This window comes from Malaya genurostris, chromosome 3 (assembly GCF_030247185.1).
Source record: "Malaya genurostris strain Urasoe2022 chromosome 3, Malgen_1.1, whole genome shotgun sequence".
In the NCBI taxonomy this organism is placed as follows: Eukaryota; Metazoa; Arthropoda; class Insecta; order Diptera; family Culicidae; genus Malaya; species Malaya genurostris.
This window is the reverse complement of record NC_080572.1, coordinates 243,646,458-243,674,392: the sequence shown is the minus strand read 5'-3', so window position 1 is coordinate 243,674,392 and position 27,935 is coordinate 243,646,458. Positions and strand designations below refer to the sequence as shown.

General features: G+C 39.5%; 2 protein-coding genes across 2 annotated transcripts in view; one reads left to right on the top strand and one right to left on the bottom strand.

Annotated features, from left to right (window-relative positions):
* Positions 1 to 9: 9 nt before the first annotated feature.
* On the bottom strand, positions 10 to 8,217 carry LOC131434269 (uncharacterized). The gene is made up of 5 exons (XM_058600933.1): positions 7,909 to 8,217; positions 6,851 to 7,830; positions 5,401 to 6,721; positions 2,118 to 2,955; positions 10 to 2,066 (listed from the first exon to the last, which is right to left on the bottom strand). The coding sequence occupies exons 1-5, from the start codon at positions 8,215 to 8,217 to the stop codon at positions 10 to 12; spliced, it is 5,505 nt and encodes a 1,834-aa protein (XP_058456916.1).
* Positions 8,218 to 18,898: 10,681 nt separating this feature from the next.
* LOC131438119 (myosin heavy chain, non-muscle-like) overlaps positions 18,899 to 27,935 on the top strand; it is a 153,236-nt gene continuing 144,199 nt past the window's right edge. The window contains 3 exon segments of the mRNA XM_058607932.1: positions 18,899 to 19,879; positions 19,881 to 19,912; positions 19,915 to 19,943. Coding sequence (XP_058463915.1) covers positions 19,809 to 19,879; positions 19,881 to 19,912; positions 19,915 to 19,943 — 132 coding nt within the window. The 5' untranslated portion in view covers positions 18,899 to 19,808.

Here is a 27,935-nt window from a genome sequence, read left to right as displayed (position 1 = left end):
CGTGTTCCCTTACTTGCTGCAGTTACCAAGCGACGAAGTAACGGAGGGTCCACCGTCACAATCCCCCGCCCGTAAATCCTGGTGATGGTTCTCTTCTGAAGACTCGGATTTACCTTTCTTCATAACGTCCAATACCGCCAAGTTCACTACCGCTCGCTTGAGTACACCTGTCGGTGTTTGAACCCAAGCTTGACGAACACGGCCATCCTGTCCGGGAACCACATTGATTACACGCCCACGCACCCACTGGTTTCTCGCCGTTCCGCTCACCACCACAACTAGGTCTCCTACTGCAATATCCTTTACTTCGTCGAACCATTTACACCGACGCGTAATCACCGGCAAGTATTCTTTCACCCAACGCTTCCAAAACTCGTCGCACAAATGCCGCGCTAGGTTCCAGCTGCTACGGAGTGTCTCTCCACGGTCTACTGGCACTGTCGTTAGAATCTTCTTCCCGTTCGAGCTTCCTAACAAGAAGTGATTTGGCGTTAGAGCTTCTTGTTCCGCAGATTCTAGTGGCACGTAAGTGAGAGGTCTACTGTTGATCATCATTTCGGCTTCGCATAGAATCGTGAGTAACGTTTCATCATCGGGTTTGCGTGGTGCATCTAACAACGTACCGATCGCCGTTTTAACCGAACGAACTAACCGCTCCCATACGCCGCCCATGTGTGGCGTAGCGGGTGGGGTGAATCTCCACCTTGTCTCAGCATTCGTGAAAGTTTCTGCAAGAGCTTGATTGCGCATCTCGATTTCCCTTTTCAGGATATTGTTAGCGCCTACAAAACACGTTCCGTTATCCGAATGGAACTCTGCCGGAGGACCTCTTCGAGAAATGAAACGTCTCACCGCCATGATACAAGCCTCGGTTGTGAGACTGTAGACCACCTCGAGGTGCACTGCTCGCACGGTAAGGCAGGTGAATAAAGCTACCCAGCGCTTAACCTGGTTTCTACCGACTTTTACCAACACTGGCCCGAAATAGTCCAGACCAACAAAGGAGAAAGGTTTTACGAATGGTGTCAAACGGATTGCCGGAAAAGAAGCCATCGGCGGAGGTTTTGGCGTTGCTTTTGCGACGCGACACCAGACACAGTTGTTCGTCACTCTTTTAATCAGTTCTCGTAGTCTCGGGATCTCGAAACGCTGTCGCATTTCGTTAACGATGGTTTCTCGGTTGGCATGGCGGAAACGGCGATGATACCAGTCTACAATTAGATATGAGATAAGGTGTTGTTTGGGCAAAATAACTGGAAACTTAGCTTCGAATGGTGCAAATGGTGCTGCACCAATTCTGTCACGTTTTCGAACGACTCCCTTCTCGTCCATAAAGGGCCACATACCGTACAGGGGGCTCGATTTGGCAACAACAGCATGACGAGATTCCGGGGGTCCTTGTGTACTTCGTAGAACATGAACCTCTGTCGAAAACGATTCTTGTTGAGCCAGCTTCCATAGGATTTCTTCCGCCTTCTTCAATTCTTCTTGAGTGAAGATGTGCATCTCCAGAGCAATTCTAGCTTTCTTCCGGCGCAGGTTTCCGATGAAACGCAAAACGTAGGCTGTTGTTCGCAGTAATTTTGTCCAACTACCAAAACGAGTAACATCCAACATAGGATCGAAAGTCGTATGTACCATAGATGCTTTAACTTCTGCCAACGTGGTTGTAAATCGTCGCTGTCCAGGCCAGGTTTCTTCTTTTTCCCGTAGAAAGTTCGGTCCCGCAAACCAGGAACTTGTATGCCCAAGATCAGGATCAGATTTCCATTTGGTGGCCGCATCGGCAATATTCATCTTGGAAGGCAGCCATCTCCATTCGCGCTGGTCGCTTGCCATCAGTATTTCTCCAACCCGGACGGCCACAAACTTGGGATATCGGCGGTGGTCGGACTGGATCCACGCAAGAACGGTAGATGAATCACTCCAGAGAAATCTTTCTTTAATCGAATACGAATGTGAGTTTTGCACGAATTCCAACAGTCGAACGCCTAATACAGCGGCTTTCAGTTCCAGCTTCGGGATAGATTTAAGAGGAGCAATTTTTGTCTTAGCGGCTACTAAAGCTATTTAAATGTCGCTTCTGATCTGTAGGCGGAAATAAGCTACGCACGAACATGCGACTTCACTGGCGTCGACGAAAACGTGAAGCTGAAGGGAACTTGTATCGTCCGTCGGTGGAGATCGAAAATAACAACGTGGAATTCGCAGTGTGTCTAAAGATGGAAAGAATTTCGTCCATCGTCGCCAACGTTCACAGAGATCTTCATTTATTGGATCGTCCCAGGCCAACCCAGCCGCCCAGCAGTCCTGTATTAAGACCTTGCCATGGACGAGAAAGATCGCTAACAGTCCTAAAGGGTCAAACAAGCTCATAACCACCTTTAACACTTCGCGTTTTGTTGGAATATAACCATCGGCAAGAATTGACTGCAAGTCACTTCGGGGAACGAACGTATACGTGAACATGTCTTCTGACGGAATCCATCTCATACCCAGGACAGATTCTGTTGTGCTCTCGCGCTCCAGTAGTAGATCTTTCGTTGCACTAGCCGAGATTTCGCCGATGCCTTGCAAAACCTCTACCTTGTTGGACAGAAAATTTCTTATCTCGAACCCGCCCAGCGAATGTACAGTTTTCACGTCGTTTATGACATCGATTGCTTCCTTAACTGTGCGAAAGCTTTCCAGCAGATCGTCCACGTAGTGGCTATTTAAAATTACTTCACATGCGCGCGGGAATTTCTCTTCGTACTCTCGAGCGTTTGTATTTTTCACGTGTTGCGCTGATGTCGGCGAGCAGGTCGAACCAAACGTGCATACGTCCATTATGTACACCGTTGGATTATCTGACGGAGAATCTCTCCATAGAAAACGCTGAGATTGAGAATCGGGATGACGGATTTTGATCTGGTGAAACATTTCTCTAATGTCTCCGCTGACGGCCACCGGAAACTGACGGAAACGACTGAGAACTTTTGGAAGTGGAGTTAGAAGATCGGGTCGACGACACGACCAGGCACTCCGAAGAAAAATCAGCATTAAAACTGTTCGCGAACGATTCACCGCCAGTTACCACAAATCTAGCGACCCCTTGTAAATGATAAAAATAATCTTCTCGAGCAACACTGTTTAAGTTGCTATGGACTAGTTACCAAGGAACCCCAAAACAAATAAACATGTTTTGAAAGCGTGGAATAGTTTTATTAGTGTTAAACTTTGTCCAAATTAAGCAGAAATGCCTTTAAATGCACTCGATTTTCGGAATTTAATCGAAACAATGGATGAAACCAACGAACGAGGGCAATGATCTGCTTCCAGTGATTCATCCGTACACTTCAACTGCTAGCTTTTCTACGTAGTAGGATTCGGTGTAATATCACAGACTAACAGACAGGACACTCAAATTAGATTCTTCAATCATTTTAACGCTCATTTCGAATATTCCTTTATTTGGGACAGTACTCACATGTGTCATGATGGCGCCACGTTACCCTATCAAAAACATCCTGTCTGTCATCTAGACTGTTTTTTTTTCCATTTACCAACAGAGTTGCCATGCATACAGAATTACCTGTAATGTATTGATTTGTATACGTCCATGCGAATTTCATGCAGGATACAGATTTAATACATATTGCCAAAACTATATACATAATTGTGCCTACTTCTCATCCTCCAACGCAAGACAAAATCGAACCCGTTTTGTTACAATATTTACTTGCTTCTGGTCTGCCGCCACTTAATTTCGGGTGAAAACTACCAACACAATAAAAAATAGTCTAGATGAACAACGTTGAGTCAAATAAATGGTTACCTTCCAACATCGCGAAAAAGTTAAATATATTATCAACGTAATCCAATAATTTATTGTGACGATCAGAGATGCCGGATATTTTCATTGAAAATCTGTATTGATTCGTATAAAATATCTGTATTTATCTGTATTCGCTAATAAAATGAAATTTCTACAATACAATTATGTTAAAAGGTGTTACTCCAATAGATTATGGTTATAGAGTGGTAGATTAAATTTCATATCTTATATTATATTCATCGACGAAATTTTATAGTTTTTTCCTATCAACAACAATTGAATTATGGTGCCATATACTTGCCTAATTTGAAAATGTTCACTTCATAAGTTGAGATGGATTTCCAAAACCCAATATGCAACGTCGAGTCAGATAATACAACTGTCAGTCTGGCAATAATGTTTCATGATGCCAAGACTTGTCTAACTTTTAAGTTCAATTTAGTTACAAATTTTAATATAAATGGATTTCAGTGTTCTTCATTAAATATCTGCACAAAAAATATATATTTTAAAAAGTGATTTGTACGTTGATTCCTAAACGTTTATCTCGTCATTGCAATCAAATATTAATAGATAGCTCAAATACTAATAGATAGTTTAATTTTTTCCTTAATACTTTTGGTGAAATCTGTATAAATCTGTATTAAATTTAAGAAATCTGTAAGAAATTTGTACTCTGTATTAAATCTGTATGCGCATGTAAAAATCTGTATAATACAGATAAATCTGTATAAATGGCATCTCTGGTGACGATTCATTTTCAAATATTTTGATGAAATCAGGCATCCCTGCAAGCAGCTGATCGGTGTTGACAAACGAGGGGAAACCAACTAGTATAAAAACTTTTACATAACACAAGGGGTGTACAGATAGTAAATAGTTCGCGCAGTACAATATAGGTGGAGCTAGTGCATCACGAAAAATTATTTTTTATAAGAATTTACTCATACTGTCATGTCTGTTAGTCTGTGGTAATATGCCGGTGTCAAAATTGTTTTGTGTCGATTGATTGCGCAGCAGTGGAAACAGTATTTCACCTTGTTGGCCACTATTCGAGGATTACTAGTGGAATTCCACAAAGAAATCATTTGACCGTACGTTATGCAGGTACCGCAGAGCACTAGCCTCGCTCAGCTCATTGTCGGTCATTTCCATGTCTTCCTTCTCACACAACGGTTTTAGGTCAAGACCTGAATTTTGAACTTGGCTTTATAAAAGACATAACTCATACTCCTCAATTTTTACATTCCGCTCGAGTCAGGTAAATCCATTAAAATGTTCCGTAATATAATAACCGATCTGAAATTTATTTTGTTTACATTCATCTTGCCTTCGATATGCAGTTACCAAGGTTATGGTGACTGTTATTCAAAATCAATAAATATATCAACTTGTGCTGCCAGTTTAAAAAAAATTCACTAGCGTTTTCGATTTGACATTTCCAGTTACTGAGGGGTAGTTAAATTTACGATACAGTTTTGATAGACGAGTGGCAGGTCGTGTCGTCGATCGGGTCCTTTTAGTAAGCTTGAGTTGAACGAAACTCCCTCCACCTTCGCTGACGCGTCCCAAACAAGACGTACTTTCGACGGTTTCTTCGGATTGATAACGATTCCAAGCGGCAAATACCAGATGCGCTTCGCATCTATGCCACGCAGTTCTTCTTCGGAGGCCTTATGGGCATACCCCTTTTGTAAGTATTCAGCTATTTGACTACTGACACGCTTACTCATCGCCGGATCATTCTGTAATTTACGTTCCAGCGCTCGAAGACGCCGAATCGCCATCGGAAAACTGTCAGGAAAGTTCGGCTCGTCAGACCGCCAAAGTAAACCGGTTTCAAAACGATTTCCCGTGCGACGCGTTGTTTCAGTAAGAATTCGCCTCGCTCTATTGTCTTCCTTTGACTCAAGTTTTTCGATCGGGATAGCGATTCCTGTATTCTCGATTGCGAAGTATTCGCGAAGCTGGTCGTTCAGCAACCGATCTGGATCTGGAGATGCACTGACGTGCAAATTGACGACTGACCGTTGAATCGGCTTAGATGATCCACAACCATAGATACTCCAACCAAGTCGGCATTTGACTGCTACTGGTTCGCTATTTTTCCCTTCGCGTAGCTTAAGCGGCACCGTTAAGCTCAGATTGTCTAATCCGATGAGCAATTTTGGCTGAACCAGCTCATAATCTTCCATTGGAAGTCCTCGAAGATGAGGAAAATGTTGTGACAATTCTCGGTAACACATCGATTGAGACGGAAGAACCAAACAACTAACTGTACGAGCATGAAATGATCTTCGCCGTAATTCGTTTTGTTTACTTGTTATTTCCATTTTCACCTGCTGCGAGTTTTGCTCGACGCGCGTCATGTTTCCAGTCCACTGGAGTGTCAGCGGTTCTGGTTTTCCTGCGATTCCCAACTGGTTAGCGACTGATTCTTCTAGTAATGTAATTGAAGATCCTTCGTCGATAAACGCAAATACTGTTTGCGATCGGTCTTTACCGAAAAGCACTACTGGAATGATACGGAACAGTGGAATTTGTTGCGCACCCTTGCCGACATGACTTGCCGAAACGTTCACAGACGGCGCAGGATGGAGAAGTGTGTTATGGCGTTCCCGACAGCCTTCTACCGCACAGCCTTTCCAGGACTTGCACGGCCATTTCCCGTGATTGTTAAGACAAGTCTTACACAAACCTTTTTGTTGAATAACGTTTACCCTTTCGCTTACGCAAAGTGATTTGAACCGATGACATTCTATTATCCGATGTCCTTTAAGATTACACATCGCGCACGTTTTGCCATGCTGCTGTTTGCTATCTCGATTCGCCGATGAGTCCGTTGAATGCGCTTGTACAAAAACTTTCTCCTTCACCTTTTGTTTTTCAATTTTGGGTGGCCTTCTGAAACACGGCAAGTCGTAAGTTACTTCCGTGGCAGCATCCACTAGTTAATCCGTAAATTCGCCAAAAGTAGTGAGTGTGACTGTTTGATATTGGCTTTTGAAAATAGCCCAATCTAGCTTTAGTTGCCCCGGTAATTTCTCCACCAGCTCCTGCATCAATGACGGATTCGTGAGATGTGCATCCTGTCGCGCTGCTTTAAGATGACCAACGAAATTCCTAACTGCTATCCCAAACTCCATCAGTGTTTCTAACTTTTCATGTTTTGGAGGTTGAAGACCACGAATTTTCTCCAACAGCGTACGAATTAGAAGTTCCGGTCTGCCGTACATTTTCTCCAACGATTTGATGACGTGCGGCACACATTCAGGAAGAAACAGCTGATTTCGCACCGTATCTTTTGCATGACCGTATAACGCTCGTTGAAGGCGATTAAGATTTTCAATATTTGTGTACCCACAAGCAGCTGTTGTTTGATCGAAGCAACTAATAAAGGCCGGCCATTCCTCGGGGTTACCGCCGAATGCTGGCAGATCTTTTCCGATCACTTGACGCGCTGCGATTTGCTGTGGACTTACATAAAACTTGTTTCCCGATTGAAGTTTGACTTTGCCGGGAGTATATACAGTGCCATCTGTTGTTTGTTCATTACGCTTCGGCGGTACAACAAATGCACTGGCACAGTCTGCACTAGCAGCGGAAGAGAACACAGCTGCGGGGGTTGAGACGACAGCGTCTGAAGACGGTACGGTTGGTTCTACAGATTCTGGCCTGTCCTCGGGAACTAGCAGACTGTCTAGACGACTACGTTCATTGCCGCTCACCGAGCTATTAGCGGATTCATCTGTAGGGGGAAGCCCTTTCAGCCAATTTTCTACCAATTTCGCGCTACCGAGTTCCGCATCCATTTGACTGCTACTTGAACCAAGCCGCTGCATAAGTTCACGCTTTTTTTCGATTGATTTCTGCCGAATTAACTGTTGCTTTGCCTTGATTATTGCAGCTTCTTGTAATTTGCGTTCACGTAACGCAGCTTCTTTTTTCAGCAACTCACGCTGTTCCTCCAGCTGTCGCTGTTCCTCCTCCAGCTTCAGTTTTTGTAGCTCTTCCTGTTCATTGAGCTCTTTCTCCCTCAGCTAGCATTCTTCCTCTATCAGCTTTAGCTCCAATTCCATCGCCGCACGGACACTGGAAGTAACACTCGGTGCAGGATCAGCCGGTACAGGTTTTTTACTGCGCTTCGATGCAGCCTTACTGCTTGCTCCTTTTGAGGCACCTTTTTTCTCCGCCGTTGGTTTCAATAGCGTGGAATTTTCTTGAACGGAACATTTCCGGCAGGAATACGGTTTATCCTTGATTTTCTCATCTACGCCGGCACATTTAAAATGTTCCCACTCGTGACACTTATCACATGAAACCATGTGGTTGTCCGCTGAATCCGGAAGATTGCATCGCTTGCAATTGAATCCCGTGGTATCGTGATGTCCGTCCATCATTCCGCCCACAATGCAAATAATTTTGAAGATTTTGTGGGGGTGGTGATAACACCAACTTTGACAGCAAACACGTTTTTAATTCGGAATACTTCAACCACAGACTAACAGACAGGACACTCAAATTAGATTCTTCAATCATTTTAACGGTCATTTCGAATATTCCCTTATTTGGGACAGTACTCACATGCGTCATGATGGCGCCACGTTACCCTATCAAAAACATCCTGTCTGTCATCTAGACGGTGTTTATTTTTTTCATTTACCAACAGAGTTGCCATTCATACAGAATCACCAGTAATGTATTAATTTGTATACGTCCATGCGAATTTCATGCAGGATACAGATTTAATACATATTGCCAAAACCATATAAATAATTGTGCCTACTTCTCATTCTCCAACGCAATACAAAATCGAACCCGTTTTGTTACAATATTTACTTGCTTCTGGTCTGCCGCCACTTAATTTCGGGTGAAAATTACCAACACAATAAAAAATAGTCTAGATGAGTTGAGTCAAATAAATGGTTACCTTCCAACATCGCGAAAAAGTTAAATATATTATCAACGTAATCCAATAATTTATTGTGACGATTCATTTTCAAATATTTTGATGAAATCAGGCATCCCTGCAAGCAGCTGATCGGTGTTGACAAACGAGGGGAAATCAACTAGTAAAAAACTTTTACATACCACAAGGGGTGTACAGATAGTAAATAGTTCGCGCAGTACAATATAGGTGGAACTAGTGCATCACGAAAAATTATTTTTATAAGAATTTACTCATACTGTCATGTCTGTTAGTCTGTGCTTCAACTGCAATTATATTTATTTTAGGTTAGGTTTTAACAATTTTCTTTTAGTTTACTTACAATTATTTGGTGAACCGCTTGGATTAATTAACGGGTCTTATCAACGAAATCTGTATCTGCGATCTTCGTACTGTAAATAGTGTAAATAGCAAAGTGACAATTGTAAATATTGTAGATTTTAACTTACATTTAAGATAACTGATAACTGAATTCAAATTTCTAGGAATATATGTATATAGATTTTAACAAATTTTAGACGGCTTTTAATCGCGTCTTTTCACTTGCAAACTTTTACTTATTCTAGTTTTTCTTCTTCTGCTTCTCAATTTTTTGACGGCTCGCTGACTCAGCGTTGCCAGCCTTACCATCACGACGGCTCGACGTGTTCCCTTACTTGCTGCAGTTACCAAGCGACGAAGTAACGGAGGGTCCACCGTCACAGTATTAATTAATTTAACTACAAGAAATCACAAAACATTTTACCGAAAAGAAACATCACCATGGCGCACCATCAAAGCAGAAAGTTTTTCGAAACGAACGTACAAATGAATTTAGTCATTTTTGTAAAATTATACCGACGATTTATACTCTGTACCGATTCTGTGAAGCGTGGTCGTTCAAGAGTTATATCACTGTTATTTCAAAAGTTTGTACTTTTATCGAAAAAAAATGCGGCTTTAAATACAATTGTTTCCAAATCAGAAAAGCTTTCGACTGCATATTTTCCCAATTAATTCAAAACTTTTTCTTATCATATCTATGACGTTTTGAAGCTTTTTTAAAGTAAAGTTGTACATTTTTACGGGTACCATATTATTTTTTGCTTGTACAAGCATTTAATTTGGTCTTTGTTGAGTGTGAATGTATATTGAACGTCCATTGAATTTCTCGTTCTGAAACCATGTAGGGATATCATTCTCTCAACATCATTTCATTATAAAAAGGTATAAATATTGAGGGTAATACAGATTTTCTATGAAAATATTTGGCATCTCTGATTGTGCTGAATCAATCCGATAATCGGACAGATGCGGCTCGTCAATGTTCACTGGGTCTTCGTTCCGGAACGATAAGAACGAAATAACAAAAAACGGCTATTTCTTGTCAGTAGTTTTTTCGCGGTGCAGTTGGCAACGAAATTGTCTGGCAGCTCGTTTCGGTTTGCTTTGTTCATCGCGTTGAGGAGATTGTTCAGTTATAAATTCACTCGTACTCGTTCGCTCTTCGCCGATACATACATTTTGAATGTCGTGCCGCCTTGTTGTATCTAGTTCTAAATTTTCTTCGCATTGCGTTAACTGGAGGTGATTTTCGTAGTGGATAATTGTTAACGATGATAGTTATTTCATCAGTTGACAGTTTAGTGTTGGAATAATTAAGCGCGACGAGAATTCAAGATCGAAACTCGAAGTTTTTCAAGTTGGGAGTTGGTTTGGTGACGGTATTTCTGTGTGTGCGGTCATCGGTTTGGAATTGGATCCAGCCGGTTTTCGTATGTATGTGTGCTTACGTAGAGTGGAATGTACTACGTGCTGAGTACAAAGTTAGATTTCGGCAAAGCAACACGGCCGCTGGATTTGGGAATATTGTGATATATTTTTTTGCTAACTTCATCATCGACGTGTTTGCTGTGTTTTTTGTGATCGAAGCCAATATAATTAAACAAAGTGGTGGGTGAATGTGTCTAAACGTTACTGTTATTAAATGTCGAAGATATTATCAGAGCAAAGTTCAGAAACCAGTTTTGAAAACGGTGCGGCTTCGTAAAGATTTAAAGTGAAATCGTCTGCATACCATGGCACTACTAGCTGTCATGTAAAGGCGTTATCGGATTATTTATGTGATGTGATGGCATGCGAGTTAAAAAGACCGAGTTCTAGAAACAGAAATTCAGTTACAATCGAAACGTAATATTATTCTACATTTTATGACAGGAACTACTTGGGTGCTTCGAAAAGTTTGAGCAACGTACTTATTAAATTACACATAAAAACATTCCAGCTGGGTTTCGTTTCAAATTTGAGATACTGGTTTCACATGCCAGTTTTCATTTCTATATAAAAAAAATTTTGCAGATCGGAGAAGATTGATGTAACAATTTCTCAGAGAAATAAGTGAAGTGGATTTTGTATACAACTGACCACTTACTGATATTGATTGTATGTATATTTATACAGTGTATTGATTTAAAAAGCTACGAAATAAGTTTTTTTTTATCAATCAAATACAGCTATTATATTCCTTCCGCTTTTGCCTCTATCTGCCCAGGCATCGGTACTACACATAATCACGAAGACAGTTGAGTATCGGTTAGGTAAGATGGACCGTGAGTGATCTTCGATGCCTAATCGTAGATCAACTCTTAAATTTTTACGAAGCCAAGATTCCTGTTAGCAGCAAATCCAGCTTCCGAATTGCCTAATTTTTTTCAATTACACAATCAAAATTACTGTGTGTGTTACAAGTTGGAACTAACTTGCTCAAATCTAGTATCAACAATTGATGCAATTTTGCATAATTATTTGAAATGCTCATAACTCTGACTTTACTATTTACAATTTGGAGAAAATTTATGATTATTCAATTGCTGCAGCTTCGCTTTGGGTGAGCAAGAGATCAAAGAGTGTTGTAATATGTACCGTATCACTATAGAATTTCCCGGAGTAGAACAATTTATTCAATAGATGAACATAACATGAACATGAACATGACCCATAATTTAATTCCTGAATTGAATTTACTTCCTTCGGACCTTGGGTTTTTTAACTGAATTCAGCTCCTTAATTCAGATTCGGAATTCAAATTTCAGGATTCTAAAAATGTTTTCTGTTCCAGAGTTTTAGTACTAAATTCATGAACTGAGTTCTTAATCTGAATTGCGAACCTGAATTTTGCAACAGAAATCTGCGCCAGTCCCAGGTCCCGAATTTAGTTCTTCAATTCAGTTCCAGTTTCTGAATGTCCAGAATGTTGGCTTACTACTCAACAATTGTAAACAATTTTAACCTTTTTAGAATCATTAAAACATTTCTAAAGAAATTTTCAAAAACAAACACAAATATAACATTATTTGTTATATTGTTTTACTCTCATTTGTTTGGTGTTATTTGGTTTGTAGAATATATGTATGTCGCCAATATGTCATAGTTGAGTATAGATGCACCGTTACAACTCTGGACGCAAAGCAGTAAAAGTTGCAAAATTCATACAAATAATAAACTATTACGAACGATCATTGATATTCGGAATTGTATGTAAGTTTTCGTCACTTATTCAAGTCTTCCAGTTATGTCTCTGACGTTACCCACCCGCCTATTTTTTGTTATGCTTACAATTGCTGTGCTAGGTTCATATGAAGTTGAGGAAGTACTCCTCCGGAATGAGGTATAGGATTTGATTTTCAGAGAAAAAAAATTCGAAAACTGATGAAACGAACAATATAAATTAATGTTTGAAGATGATTTGATGCAAATGTTGGCCGCAGCTAAGCTTTAGATGGTCTATGCGCAAGGTCCAATTTTGGCACACTCTCTCCAACATATCGGTCGGTATTTCACGAATAATGCCACCGGCCCATAATCCACACCAAACAGTGACTTTTTTTTGGGATGCATTGGTAGCTCTTGCAATGCTTGTGGCTGGTCTTCATTTCAGATGCGGCAATTTTGCTTGTTGACGTATCCATTCAACCAGAAATGAACTTGGTCGCTGAACGCAATTTTTCGATAAAAAAGTGGATCTTCTTTCAACTTCGTCAGTACCAATTCATGATTAAATCATAGACCAAACGACGATTCGTGATTATACATATATATCAGACTGAACAAGTTTGACAATGACACAATACACGATTCACGCGTTTTCTGTCAAAAGCAGTGTTGCCGAAAAGATACCAGCAAAAATCACCCCTTAATTAGACACTCGTTATTTAATGGATTTAGATTTGATTTCATGTTTACTCAGGTATGATTATCCGTTAATTTCATATGAGCTTTAAAAAGCAGTCGTAAAAATAATAAGAAACTAAGTAACAAATTCTGTAACTGTAACTAGTTAGTTAGCAATAAATTATTTAGTTTCGATTTGTTTTTAAGCTTATTTAGGACGAACGCTTCGTTAACTTGCCTAGGTTGGCGGTCCAATGCATACAGCGCTGGTCTTACAAACCAGTTGCCGACCTGAAAGGATTCTTAGTGTAAGTAGGGTCGTAGTACTAGCCATGCCATACAATGATTCTGTACGCTAAGAATCGGTTGCGAAGTCTGTTGAAACAGAAAGGCCAAATTCTACAAAAGGAATGTAATGCTATGACTTTGCTTCGGCAACTTCGTATGAACTTAGCGAAGCACTCGAAAAAACGAAAAAAAGAATTGAGCAACAAATTCAAAACCATTGTAACTAATTAGCAACAAATTATTTACGGAGTTTTGATTTATTTTCAAGTTTTTTCGGGCGAGGTGCTTCGTTAACTTCATTTGAGCTTAGCGAAGCACTTGAAAAAAATAATTAAAAAAATTAAGAAACAAATTTAAAACTACTGTAACTAGTTCGCAACTAATCAGCAACAAATTATTCGCCGGATTCCGATTTATTTTTTTGCTAATTAAGTATGAGTGATTCGTTAGTTTCATATGAACTTAGTGAAGCACTCGGAAAAAAATGAGCAATAAATTCAAAACCACCGTAATAAAACATTATTCACTGGGTTTCGTTTTGTTTTCTAGTTTATTCAGGAGGGTTTTTTTTGTTCGATTATGACGTATTTCACGCCAAATCGTATTCAGAGATGGCAGCACCCTCTCAGATTTTAATGTAACTTGCTGACATTGTTACAAAAAAAAAAACACTTTGCATACGTTGTTTTTCTAAAAATGATCTAGACTGTCTTGAAAAGAGCTAAACTTTCTGTTACCATTTTTTACAAATGGCTGTATTCGAAAAATGACAAATCCTACAAAAAACATCGTGATTGACTTCTACACTGAAAAAAATCGATTTAAAAATTTGAAGTCGATTTGCAAAAAAAAAAACTATTTATGATTTGAAAGGTCTTTAATAAACTTAATAAATAAAAAAAATATTTATGATTTGGATGAAATTTTGTTACAAGACAGGTGATTATGTTCATGTTTTTTTTTTGCAAATTTGAAAAAATCGAGTTATGACAGTGTAAGAGTCGATCAGGACTAATTTTGTAAAAATAATTCATACAATTCATACTACAGCCATTTTAAAAAATTGGTAAAAATAATTTGGCCCTTTTCACAAGACAGTCTAGATCAGTGATTCCCAAACTGGACCCTACAGCCCACAAGTGGGCACTAGCTCATTTTCAATCGGTAATAAACTCTATATTATCAACAAGTGGGCAATGAGTCGCAATTAGTGGCTTCGCTAATTGAAAATTAAAAATTCAAATCATGTCTATATTCCAAATTCAACCCATATAAAAAAAAAGAAAAAAATATCAGGTCCAGGCTCGGAATCCAGAATTACGATTCAGGAGTATACATCAAAACTCTGTTGAGTTTTCAGAATTCAGGTCCAGAATTCAGATGTAGGTTTAAATACAGAATTGAGGTCATGAATCCAGATTCAGGTTCGGAATTCAGGTCCAGAATCCTGTTTCCCGGTTCAGATCCAAAATTGCTGTCAGGAGTTTAGACCCAGAGCTTAGGTCTGTGATCCGAAATTATGTCCAAAATGAAATTTTACGAATTCCTGCAGCAGTTGAAGACCCCAGGACCAAAATTCAAACCCAGAATTCGGATCCCGATTTTCGCTCAAGAATCCAGGTCCATGTGCTGAAATTAGGTCCAGATTTCAGATGAAGAGTCAAGTTTCAGGATCTATTTTCAGGTTCAAAAACTGTCAGGAGCTGATCCGGGATCAGAATTCCGGCCCAGAATCAAAGTCCAAGTCCAGGTTGAAAATTAATTTCCAGAATCCAAGTGGAGGTAAAAAACTCTGTCAAGAATTTTGGTCCAGAATCTGGGTCCATGCTCAGCATTCATATCCATAGATCCACAGTTGAGATCCAGCATCCCGTTCCAGAATCCAGGTTCAGTATTCTAATCTAGTGTTCAGGACCAGAACCCTGATCTCGACGTGTTATCTAACTCAGTTCGTCGAGTACGGATGTGTGTGTGCAACGTTTTTCTTCGTTTGATTGGAAAGGTTACCATACATCCAGCGGTTACGTTTATAGTCACATGGACTTGACTGTTTTTGGACTACCGATGGTATCTCGCGGCGTCGCACCGCCGAACCACTTCAGCACGAAAAAACTTTCTTTTCTTCTCGCGAATCACTCGAATTTCTAACGCACTATCCACGAATCAACAATTGAGTTGTACCTTCATTGACTTCTGTTTTGCTTCTAATTGCTTAATTTCTACCGCGATGGGATTGGAAAGCAAATTATTGTGTGTATCACTTCTATCTATTTTATATTTAAATCTCGATTTAACTGCAAAAATGCTGATTGTTTGAGATTTTTTGTTCTACTTGATGAGCAGTAGAACGAATAATATATTCGACCAAAAAACTACAAGGATCAGCCCCATAGGGTTGTTCGAGCCTTGATGTGGAACAAGGCAACCAAAATTTCTAATGATCTACAATCAAACAGTTCAATTAATCGTTACACTTTAGAATCCGCAATTGCACGAGAGTCTGCTTAGATTGATCTTGATTAGGCACCAACACCGAACATTGTTTGTCTTGATTTATATGTGTTTTATAGCCGACGAAATTACACCAATATCCCAAATGTATGCAATTATATCTTTGTACATACTTGCGATATGGATTTCGATATTTAGGCTTCTCTTCGTCAAGGTTGTGTACAAGTTTTGTATGCAAGCAGTTATTTTTATAGCGTTAAGTTTCTCTACCATTCTGCAATTTCAGTTGAAGCGATAAACTTTTTCTCATTATCAATCGAGTTCATCTTATATAAATTAGAAATTAATCTTAAGCACTCAAAATTTACCCTGGGGTAGTTGTCAATTTCTCAGGCGAAACGACATATCATGGAATTTCATCAAAGCTTGCATGGCACAAGATCAGAGCATACTAATTGAGGATCAAGAGTAAACCAAGTTAACTTGTGTTGGTAAATTGTGTATTACGTATATTTTATTTGGTACGTATGCCATAGATTATTGATTTTGAATAGATTCGATACACATTCGAATATGCAGTGCACCGAGTTTATCAAAGTGGATTGCACGATTGAGTTTCAAACAATCTTTTTTCACAATAATTTATTCTCAAATGAACGTTAAGCCTGACATCTTGGATGAAATATCAGTTTTGATCAATTTTTGACCAACTTTTGATGGAAACTTGCTTACATTTTATGAATGTATATTTTAATTCCCTAATAAAAAAGTTAGCAACACTATTTCAATGCATTTGTATTAGATTGCGCTACACAAAATAAACAGAACTAAATATTTTCTGTTACAAAAGCAGTTTGCCGGAAAAATAAATAGTTTTACGACAACATTCCATATCCATTGCCTTTCGAGTGTTAAATTAATAGTTCCTATTTTGCGGGTTTACTAACGTAAATCTTTATATCACAATAATTGCTGCAAGAGGAAATCCATATAGGAATGTGTTTGTTGCTAAATAAATGTATCAGTGGAGGTAAGCTGAAATTGAAATAATTTTTCTCGGGCAGTTTTAAGGAAAACGGAAGAGTTTTAGACTACGATTTTCGCTTTTCTTGAATTGCAATTTTAAGCAGTATGAACCGATTGGTTTATTTTTCAACCATATGGAAGATTTATTTAGTGAAATCAGGAAAAAAAACACCGGAATTTGTTTTTACGCACACATTGTTGGCATTACTCATACGCTTGCAAAGAGTCTTGCTCCTTAAAGCTTCAAATCGTTTTATGGCACTTTTTGTCTTACTGTCTTGCAACAACCTACCTCTAGCATGCTACGCGTAATTTCGCTTCTATTTTTAGATTCGCGTGTTTCCAACAGCTTCGCTTTTGCATCGATTGACCAATCAGAGCGATATTGGTCGCTTTGTTATATCGCTCACTCCTTCAAAATCGTCGTCTGTGGCAGGGAAATCCGGTATGCCGGAGATATTTAGCAGACAAAATAGGACACTGCGCGCTACTAATGAGAAGTTCAATTATTTATAATTGAAAATACGTGGCTTGATACATTCAAATCGAAACTTAGAAATATTTCCAATCAAATGATGAAATAATATTAATAATTGATACAAAAAAGACTGCTAGCTGTAAGTGTTTAAACCCTGACCACATTTCTACGTGTATTGTTCATTGAGCTTCTGATTTGCACCCCTATATAGAAAATAAAGATGTGTTCCACATCAAAAGTTTGGGAACCACTGGTCTAGATCATTTTTAGAAAAATAATGTACGGCCAATTTCATTAAAGGGGACGGGTGTAGTGTGTTGGGTAAGGCGATGTCTTTCACGCAGCCCACCTGGGTTCGATTCCCAACCCCGCACATAGGATGAGAAAGTTTTTCTGGCCCGAAGAGGTGAATGACCTTAAGGTTAAAATCTCTATAATCAAAAAAAAATCGTTAAAATCCGAAGAGGGTGCTGCCAACATTTGTTTGAGTTAGTGGGAAATTCGTCTTATAGAGGTCTTACCCTTAAGGTCATTCGCCTCTACGGGTCAGAAAAACTTTCTGACCGTATGTGCGGGGTTGGGAATCCAACCTAGGTGGGCTGCATGGAAGACATTCAGGAAGGATGCTTCGTTAACTTTATATGAACTTAACAACAAATTCAAGACCACCGTAACTAATTAGCAACAAAGTTAATGTTTATTCAATCGGAAGCAGTAGTAAATTTTCTCCAAACTTTTCCGAGTGTCATCAATCAATTGCAGAAACATTTCCCACGAAACCGCCCTCTCGTCACACCGTCACTGTCTGTGAAGTTTGCTGAATGTATTACATTTGTCGAGCCATGATCTCACTACGCCTAGTGCAACGGTTCTCCTTTCCAATAGGAGTCTCGCGGATCGCGCGCGGCTGTATCATGCATCAGTAGAATATCAACAAACACAGAAACACAGCCACTCGGAACGGAGCGATACACCTTTCGGGCCCGGCAATAACAAAAAAAAATAAATAAAAACGAGCCAACAATCCGACCATGTGTGTTAGTAGAGATTGTTGCACGAAGCCACCTGAAGTTGGTATTTATGTGAGTGAGAGTGTTCCTCGAATGAACAGCCTTGCCGTCATCATCATCCCGCAGGTCGATTGAATTGGACTACGACGGAACATCTGCATCATCTTCTTTGCTTCAGTCGTTTCCTCTTCGTCCAGCAGGATCCTTTACTTACGATTGCATTGAAATCATCTAACTGCAAGTGAATAGCGGGTTGTGGGTGGAGAGGAAACCGCAATTATTGCACAACTACAGTCTCGTCTCTTCCTCCAGATTCGTGTACTGGGTGTGTAGTGTGTGCATCGTCGAAATTGAATTCTCGTGTTTTTTTCTGTGGGAGAAATCGCGATATCACGCGACAGGAGCAACCGAGACAATCGCTCTCGACGGAGTCGGAGTAAACTTACTGCTCCCGCTTTATGGTCTCACTCTCGATCGCAGATCGCGGTTTCTCCCACCAAACATTCGTGACAAACGAACAGCGAGAACGGGTCGGCAGTTTGCGTCTCGACCGCGTGAATCAGTCAGGGAGCACCAAACGTCTTGCGGTCCGTTGTCGCGAGGTGGCAGCTGTTGGTACTTGGTTTGTTTTTGGTCGACTGGAGAAGGGGGGGGTGCAGATGACTTGGGAAGTGACCCACCCTTTGTGAGCGTATGCGTGAGTCAGTCGGGCAGAAGCAAAAGTATCGTGTCAGAAATTTTAAATTTCAGTTGAATAAGTGCTAAGTGATCGAGCAGAAGTCACTCTCCTCTCGCAACTTTCGACGCCTGACGGCCAGGCCAGCAGAAGATATATAGTTAGTAGCAGAGACACTCCTGTCCTGTAGATGTACTCTACATGCTCTGGGTAGAGCAGCGGTGAGCTGTGGTTTTTTTTTCTGCAGATCCGGCTTTTAAATCGAAGTGAAACGAAATAGGATAATTTATTCAGTGGCTTCGCGCTATCCGTAGAACATTGTGCCTTGTTTCGAGAAATTACCAACACTGATTTCATCGACTGTTGAATTGTTTTATAGTCTGTAAATGCTAAAGTTTTAATACTTGCTTTCTTCTGCAATTTGTAGATTTGTGATCGCAGTCGTTTATATTTATCAAGAAAAATTTTAAGTTTCCAAATCTCACCGCAAACAAAACATCCCTGAAGACACACACAAACACACCTAGAAGCGGTAAGGAAAGCCATCGGCGGCGAGCAAACGTGTATAGAAGAATTTTTCATTTCTGTGTGATTGTTTTTTTTTACATTTGTGGTTTTATATCGAAGAAGCAAACGAAAAAGAAGTACAGAAGAAAGAAAAGTTCTGGTGAATAACAACCGAGTGCGAAGCAAAGAAACCTGATAAAGAGTGAATAAAATACCTTCCAGTGCTCCACGGGAAGGAAGCAGCGGAATAGCAGGAAAAAAAAGCAACTCAGTGACTTGTTTCTTGTGTTTTTTTTTTTGTTCGTCCAAACTCCTCCGAAGCCTGTTACGCCTGTGAGAAGAATCGATAGTAGCGAACAACAAACAGAGCATACTGCTTCAGTTGGAAAAGTTGCCATTCGTCGTTGGCTTTTCATTCGTTTGAGAACCGTGAAAGCCGATCCAGTTCAAACGGAAAGATGGCAGATGATTTGCGGGATCGTCACGATCCGGAGTTGAAGTATCTTTCGGTCGAGCGCAACTCCTTCAACGACCCGGCCACTCAAGCCGAGTGGACACAGAAGCGGCTGGTCTGGGTGCCACATGAGACACAGGTGAGTCCGGATGTTCTCGTTGATACTAGATTTTTGTTGTTGTATGATTTTCGTCCATCTACTGTCCCCTTAGAATCCCCTTGGAATGGGCAGACTCAAATTTGATGGTAAGGTCCGATGCATATTTAGAAATCATATAACATCTGCTGGTGATGGAGCGTAATTGTGGTGTTCAATATTGAAAAAGTTTCAAACTGAATGTATATTTCTAAGCATTACTGAGAAATTCATTTCTCGTAACGTAGAGGGTTTGTATTCGGCGCAATCTAAGGACTTCTCAAGTAGCAAACATTGTTCTAGCATTGTATTTCTTCACTCTTCTCGCAACGATTGCACAGTGGTCCTGGACGGGAAATTAGAGTGTGAAAAATATTTTTTTTCACTATTAAATATTAGTTTTTTGTAGTTGGTGTCTTCACAAAAGTTGTTTGTAATCAAATGGCGCTCCTTCTGATGAAAAATTGACTTACAACAAATCTATTTTCGGCTGTAGTTTTTGTGTGTCTCATTTCTCGAACGAACAATGTATGGAACACTTGTAGAACTAATTTGATACTATCCGTTTGCCGAAGGAAGTATGTTGATACGTTAAGGCGTTTAAGAGTTATGCAATGTTTGTGAGTTTTTTGAAGGTATTTTTGAAACCAATTTAAATAAGTTAAAAAATAACACCCTTCCAATTTTCTCTTAAATTTTTACTTATATTATTACCTTTCAGGAACCGCATAGGATACATTTTTATCGATCTGGTATCTAATGAATATTGATATTTGAAGCTTGACTAGTTTTTGATGAAAAAATAATCATAACATTTTACTGGTAGCTCATATGAAAAAGCTTGGTTGAGCAAAATTGTGCGCAATGATTAGTACAACAACTCTTTTGAAGACAACTTTTCCGTAGAATGTTTTTCACAAAAAAGTTAGAACAAAACAAGTGAATTTTCAGGAGCCACCCTGCCTTTATTCGGAAAAATTTATGTAACTCGATCAAATGTAAAGCTAGAGAGGTGCTTTTTTCAGCAAAGTTGCTCAAAATAAAATTTCCTACAACTTTATTGTACAACAAAATCATTTTTGAGTTCAATTAAGAAAGTTAGATTTCAAATTTTAATCGAAATGAGGACCACTCTAGTAACATTTTTCATCAAAACTACCTACTAGCCAACTACAAAAAACATTATTAAAAAGTGAAAATATTTTCGTCACGCTAATTTCCCGTTTCGGACCATAGTGGATTGTGCAATTGAAAAAGTGCAGTTTACTTGTATGATGTGCAACAAGTTTCTTGGTAGTAATATTTGTTTAGTAGAAACCGAAAACGAAACTGCTCAAATGAACTTATTGTAGAATCAGTTAAATAAACCGATGTGGAACGTAATCCTTTTAGGGTTTTGATTTGGTTTCACAAACAGTAATATAAATGATTTTAACATGTGTTACAAAAATATGTAAAATCATTTGTCAAACATATCTAACATGAATAACCTTTCTATAGCAATTGTGAAACATGCCAATTTTAACGAGTTTTAATTGCTACTTGAGTTATTGCCGTATGCAATCAAAGTTTTTGAAGATGAATATTTCTAATGCAAAAACTATTCACAATTATTAGCAGAATTTTAGTCTCTGTAATATTAGAGACATCGCATGAAGTCCGTTTTAAGTTGAATTGTAATAATGAAAGTAAAAGCCACTACTAGTGAGTAATTAGTCCCAAATTCATTGCTATTTTAATTACACGTGAAGCTTTGCTCCGGACAATAAGGACCGTTATCCAAATGAACGAAACATCCTCTTAACACTAATCATAAGGTTATCTTTCTTCAATAATACTTCCTTAGGATATTTTCGAAGCGCCTGTTTCTTGATGGTCCAGTACTGTTCATTTGGCTGCAGTTTTGGTGCATTCGGGGAATTGGAGTCCTTCATTATCCATCCTTAAAACATCCTTGTAGTAATGGCAAGAAGCTAAATCCGCCTAGAAAATCGTAGAACCATTGTGTGGCCTCAGAAGGGGAAGTAGACGCTTTTGGAGGCATTCCTTTATGTATACGTGCCTATTGATTGTACCAGGTGTCACAGATGGAATGCTTCGCTTCTACATGAACAAATTTATTGCCAAATCATGTATTTGCCAAACTTTGACATCTGCTTTCTAACGTCTTCTGGAATATCAAACTTATGACGAGTGAAAACAAGGAGTAAGCAAAACTTCAAGTGACTAGGTACGGTTAGTCAATTGACGATGAATTTTGGGAGCTTCGGCAACAAAAATTACATGTATGAAAAGGGATTTCTTCCAAAGACTGTCCCAGAAAGTATGGACGCACTTTGATTTCGTTGTAAATAATTCACAAGTGTTAGATATTAAAATTTTATTCGATATACTGGTAATATTAGACTATAACGACAGAATATTAGTCTCAACATTTGCTACTTAGCCATTATAGACTAGCTGGCGCACCTTCTTGCGAACGTTCCTCATTAAATTCCGTACAGACTTCTTGGCGACAAGTTTTGACATTTTTGTCCTTTCTTTGTCGAACTGTTGAATGGTTTCGGCTGACGAGACATGTTTCCTAAGATGTGCCTTCGTTAATGCACCAAACCCCTCATTTGGTCGAAGTTGTGGGCAATTTGGTGGATTCATGTCTTTTGGGACGAAAGTGACATTTTTGGTAGTATACCATTCTACAGTTGATTTCGAGTAGTGGCAAGAAGCAAGATCTGGCCAGAAGACAACAGGATCCTTGTGGCTTCGAATCATGGGTACAAGTCGTTTTTGTAAACATTCCTTGATGTATATTTCGCTGTTCATTGAAGCAGTGGTGATGAAGGGTTTCGAAATCTTACCGCAGCTACAAATTGCTTGCCAGACCATAGCTTCCTTACCAAATTTTTCGACTTCAATCGATGTCTCGGACTGGTTTAACACTTGCCCTTCTCGCACCGTATAATATTGTGGTCCCGGCAAGGATTTGTAATCGAGTTTCACGTAGGTTTCGTCGTCCATGATTATGCAGTTCAAATTTTCAGCAAGAATCGTATTGTACAGCTTTCGAATCCTCGGCCTGATCGATGCTTCTTGTTTCGGACTACGTTTTGGTTGTTTCTGCTTCTTATAGGTTCGAAGATCCAAACGTTCCTTAGCACGAAGAACATTTGACTTCGAAGTGCCACCTTTTTTGCCACATCCCGAACTGAAACCTCCTTCTTTTGCTAGAACGCCTTCAGTATACGTTTATCCAACTGAGGGTTAGCAGGACCTTTTTATTCGACCCGTTTTCGGTTTATTCTCAAAGGTGTTATCCTCACCGAACTTCCTGATTGCATTTCGCACGGCTTTTTTACTTACTCCTTCCATTTTTGCTATCTTTCTCAGTGCCAGTCCGCGTTCTGTGCACCATTTGTACACAATTTTTCGACGTTGTTCTGCTGAAAGTCCACGCATTTCGAAACAAACTATTGCAAACGAATAAACGACTGCACAAGTGGTTAGAGAAGAGTGTAAACAACAGGACACAGCCATAAAAATTGACAGATTCTGCGAAATGGCAGCGGTTTTTGGTTGCGTCTATACTTTCTGGTACAGTCTGTAATGAGACCTGACTTATATCAGCACTTGCTACGTAAACAGCTTTTTGTTATAAGCTTGTTAGGGCTTGATGATCGGGATATGCTGACAGTCAACGGCCATAAATTTCTTTTTCATCTAATAATATTCGATTGAAATGAGTTTTTACCGCACTGATTCTGCGTTTATTGGGATTGCACGAAAGTTTTGCTCAAATCCAGTCATTTCTCCACATCTCTTACAGAACTGTTTATGTTCCTGTTGAAAGCTTGAACTATCCGCTAGTGATTAATGTCACTATTCGGAAATCAATTTTGGCCACATTTTCTCCTTCCGATCAAAAATTAAACGTTCGTTATACCAATTAAAAATACGAGAAACCGAAATTATTTTACGCCGCTGTTGATCTTCCGACTCAATCTTCGCAACGATTCTAAAACTACTACTGTCGCTTACACAATGTAAACATTACATATAGAACTAGTTTAACCAAAAATTCTAAATTAAAATAACCAATATGGTGCAGCTATTTGAAAGAGATGCAATTCAAGTCCATACACCCTTTATAATAATTACTCCCAATTGGTTCTATATTTGAGAGTGCATGCAACTCATTTGTACTAAACCTGAGAGGACACCTCATGATCAGTTTGAGAATTTTATTCCGAATCCTTTAAAATGTTCATTTCCTCATGGGACAACAACAATTCGGTGCTGCATAAACCATGGCTGCGCTGAATATTTGTTTATAAATTAATATGCTGATTGTTTGTTTATAAATTGAAAATTCGGAGATAAGTTTAGCAGCCTTAAATTATTTCCCATGAAAATCCAGTCCAACGTCCAGACTCCACGTCGGAAGCAACAGTCAACCCTCCTATTGACTTTTCACCGGTCACTCAAAGTGTGAGCCATGTGAAATATGACCCTTTCTAATTTGATATACATAACTTGTTACTCATAATGCTGCGGTCAGCACGCGCGTTCTCTCTGTCTCTCTCTCTCTATCTCTCTCCCTCCTCGCGCAGAATGTCTTCTTGTTTCATTTTCGGTGTGCCTTTCTTCGTCGGTTTGTGTGGTTTGTGTCAAAGTCATTTTCCGCAAGCCGCAAACGTCATACGGCAACGACCAAATTTTACTACTGAGTCAGCACCATCCGGCAGCCAGTCAGGCAGTCGTTCGTCAGGGACAAATTGCGAAGCGTAGCTCATCGCCGAATAGGATCCTCGCCAACGGTTCAAGTGCTGATCGGAGTGGTGGGAATTTAGCTGGATTTATCTATTCATCATTAGATCACTTGAACTCGTCGACATCGTCATGATCGTCACCGACATGGTGATCCTTTACTTCTCTGATGGAGCGATATTTACGTTCGAATCATTCACCAAGCTGTTAGAGCCGATGGCCTGTTTTCGTCTCGGAATTGTTGTTGATTCGATGATGACAATCAATGCGAGATCAATCGTTAGTGATCTGCGATGGAGTCCGGCTAGGGTAGAGTAACCTACCTGAACATGATTGTCTTTGACTTGAGGTCTATCCAGAAATCATCCAATACCGAACCGACTTCAGAATGGATTAGGCTACTGGGGCTTGACATAGAAAATGTTTAGTCAGTAGATGTTGTCATGCGGATCCCTAATATTTGCAATTGATCACCCCCTCGGATTGATTTGATACGGTATAAATAAATCCCACATTAACACATTCGTCAAGAAAAGATCGATTTATTTCAAAAAGGTGTTGATTCCTAAAAAATGAACAAGTAAAATAGTTTCATGGAATTTTTATTGAACTTGGAATTTACTGAGAGTCTCCAAACAAAATTTGTATACTTTTTTTGCAATGTTTATATACCTTTATACACAAACTTTACAGTTCAGGGTAGTTTTATTTAGCTCCTACAAAAAAGTTATGTTCATTAAGAATTCGGACTAATACAATAATCTGTATCTCAGTAACAAATTGACGAACAAATAAGGTTAATACATCAAAACATAGGTAATTCACTGTACTTGAAGGAAAAACTATCAATACAAGGCATTTCTCCTCGTTTCTATTGAAAATTCACACTTTCTTCTTGATTCTTTCCATCAAACGCTGCACACTTCCTTGGCACATTTTGGTCATTCAGTCGCGTCCCGTGCCGTTTTTCCATTTTTGTAAGCTACATTGTTGCCCAAAATCTTTTCGATGGGCCGGAAATGCGGGCAGTTGGGTGGATTTATGTTTTTATCGATGAAATCTACGTTATTTTTGCGGTACCACTGGATGACATCCCGGCTGTAGTGGCAACTTGCCAAATCTGGCCAACAACTTCACGGGACCTTTAAGGGGTTTTATTGGAAGGTAGTACGCGATTTTTGAGGCATTTCCTTGTACGTCACCAGCACTTTGGTCTTTGCTCCGCAACTACATATCCCTTGTCAAATCATCAGTTTTTTTTTTGGAAAAATTTATCCATAAAAGTAAACCTAATCTTTGCAGGACCATCTCCTTCTGCCGTCTCCATGTAGAATTTTTGGCCAGGAAGCTGTCCGAAATTTATTTTGACGTAGGTTTCATCGTCGATGAGCAGGTATTCTCGGTAGTTCGTCAAATCCTGCTGCTACAATTTCGGAGCTTGAGTTTTGGCTTGATAAGAACGATTTCCTGCTCGCAAACGAATTCTTCTAACGGTACTGCGAGCAGCAGCGTATTTCTGTGCGATTTCATTATCTGATAGTCCAGGGTTTGCTCTGACGGTTTTTAACACCTTCTGGTTCAGCTTGCGGTCATATTTACCTTGATTCACTCGACCCACGCTTCTTCGCTCCCTGAAACCTTTAAGCACATCATATTTGGCGATTTTCAACGTTTTTGCGATAGTCGCAAAGACCTGTGTTTATAATGACGTACCTTATGATAAAAAAAGAACCGGAATTTTCATTTTAAAATTCCCGCGCTCGTCCAATCGGTAAACTTTCATTCTCTCGACGTTGGTAACACTTTTATACACATTCTGTCAAATTTTGACGCATATCGTACGATTAGTTTTTGTTTGACGTCTATACAAAGAAGTTGACAAATTTTCGTGTGGCGATTTTTATAATGGATGAAAATGTAGAACAACGTGCGTGCATCAAATTTTGTGTTGCAAATGGATTTAAGTGTTCCGAAACGTTGAAAATATTAGAGAAGGCCTTTGGTGAATCGTGTCTAGGAAAAACACAGTCATCCGAGTGGTATAAACGCTTCAAAGATGGTCGTACAAGCTTGGATCATGATGAGATCCCTGGTCGCCCAACAACATCTGTTACTGAAGAAAACATTGAATCGGCGAAGCAAATCGTGTTGCAAAATCATTCTGTACCGATTAGAGAGATTGCTGTGTTGTTGGGCATCTCTTATGGATCAGCCGAACACATTTTAACTGATGTTTTGGGTTTGAAACGCGTCGCTTCTCGGCTGGTGCCAAAAAAGCAGAATTTCATTCAAGAACAGCGTCGTGTTGATGTGGCCAAAGAGATGATTTCCAACGCAGATAGTGACCCCACATTCATCGAATGCATCATGACTGGTGAAGAGGTGAGGATTTATGAATATGACGGCAAGCCGTTGTTCTAAATTTTCATCCATTATAAAAATCGCCACACGAAAATTTGTCAACTTCTTTGTATAGACGCCAAACAAAAACTAATCGTACGATATGCGTCAAAATTTGACAGAATGTGTATAAAAGTGTTGCCAACGTTGAGAGAATAAAAGTTTACCGATTGGACAAGCGCGGGAATTTTAAAATGAAAATTCCGGTTCTTTTTTGATCATAAGATATACTATGATAAATATTGCACTTTAGGATGGGCTTCAACCTACTAGCCATTTCGCATCCTCTCATTCTGCTACTAACGCAGAAGGCGATAGCACCCAGTCGACGCCGTTCTATTGACCAAATGTCGTCATAGACGCTCGGGGAGGCATGAGATAGGAACTTGTGAGGACTTAGTTATCTCACCATTTGACGACCGAGGTTGCAATGAGTACACGTCATTAGGAACTCATATGAAAAGTTTTTGTGGAAGAAATGTTCGGTGGGAATAACTTCACCCCTTTACTGTTCATTCAGAACCTCATTAACTACAGCAGTGTTTCCGGATTTATGGAAAACTTCGTTTATGTATCAGGTTTACAAGAAAGGTGACAAAAGCGATATGAACAACTACCACTTCTCTTAGCGCAATTCCTAAATTGTTCGAAAAAGTAATCCTGACTCAAATTTTTAACCATTGCAAGCAGTACATTGATGATACTCAACACGGGTTTATAACGAAACGCTCAACAGCTACCAATCTCGTATCTTTTAGATCTTACGTAACAAACGCTATGTCAGACGGGTTGCAGACGGACGTTATGTATATAGATCTCTCATCCGCTTTC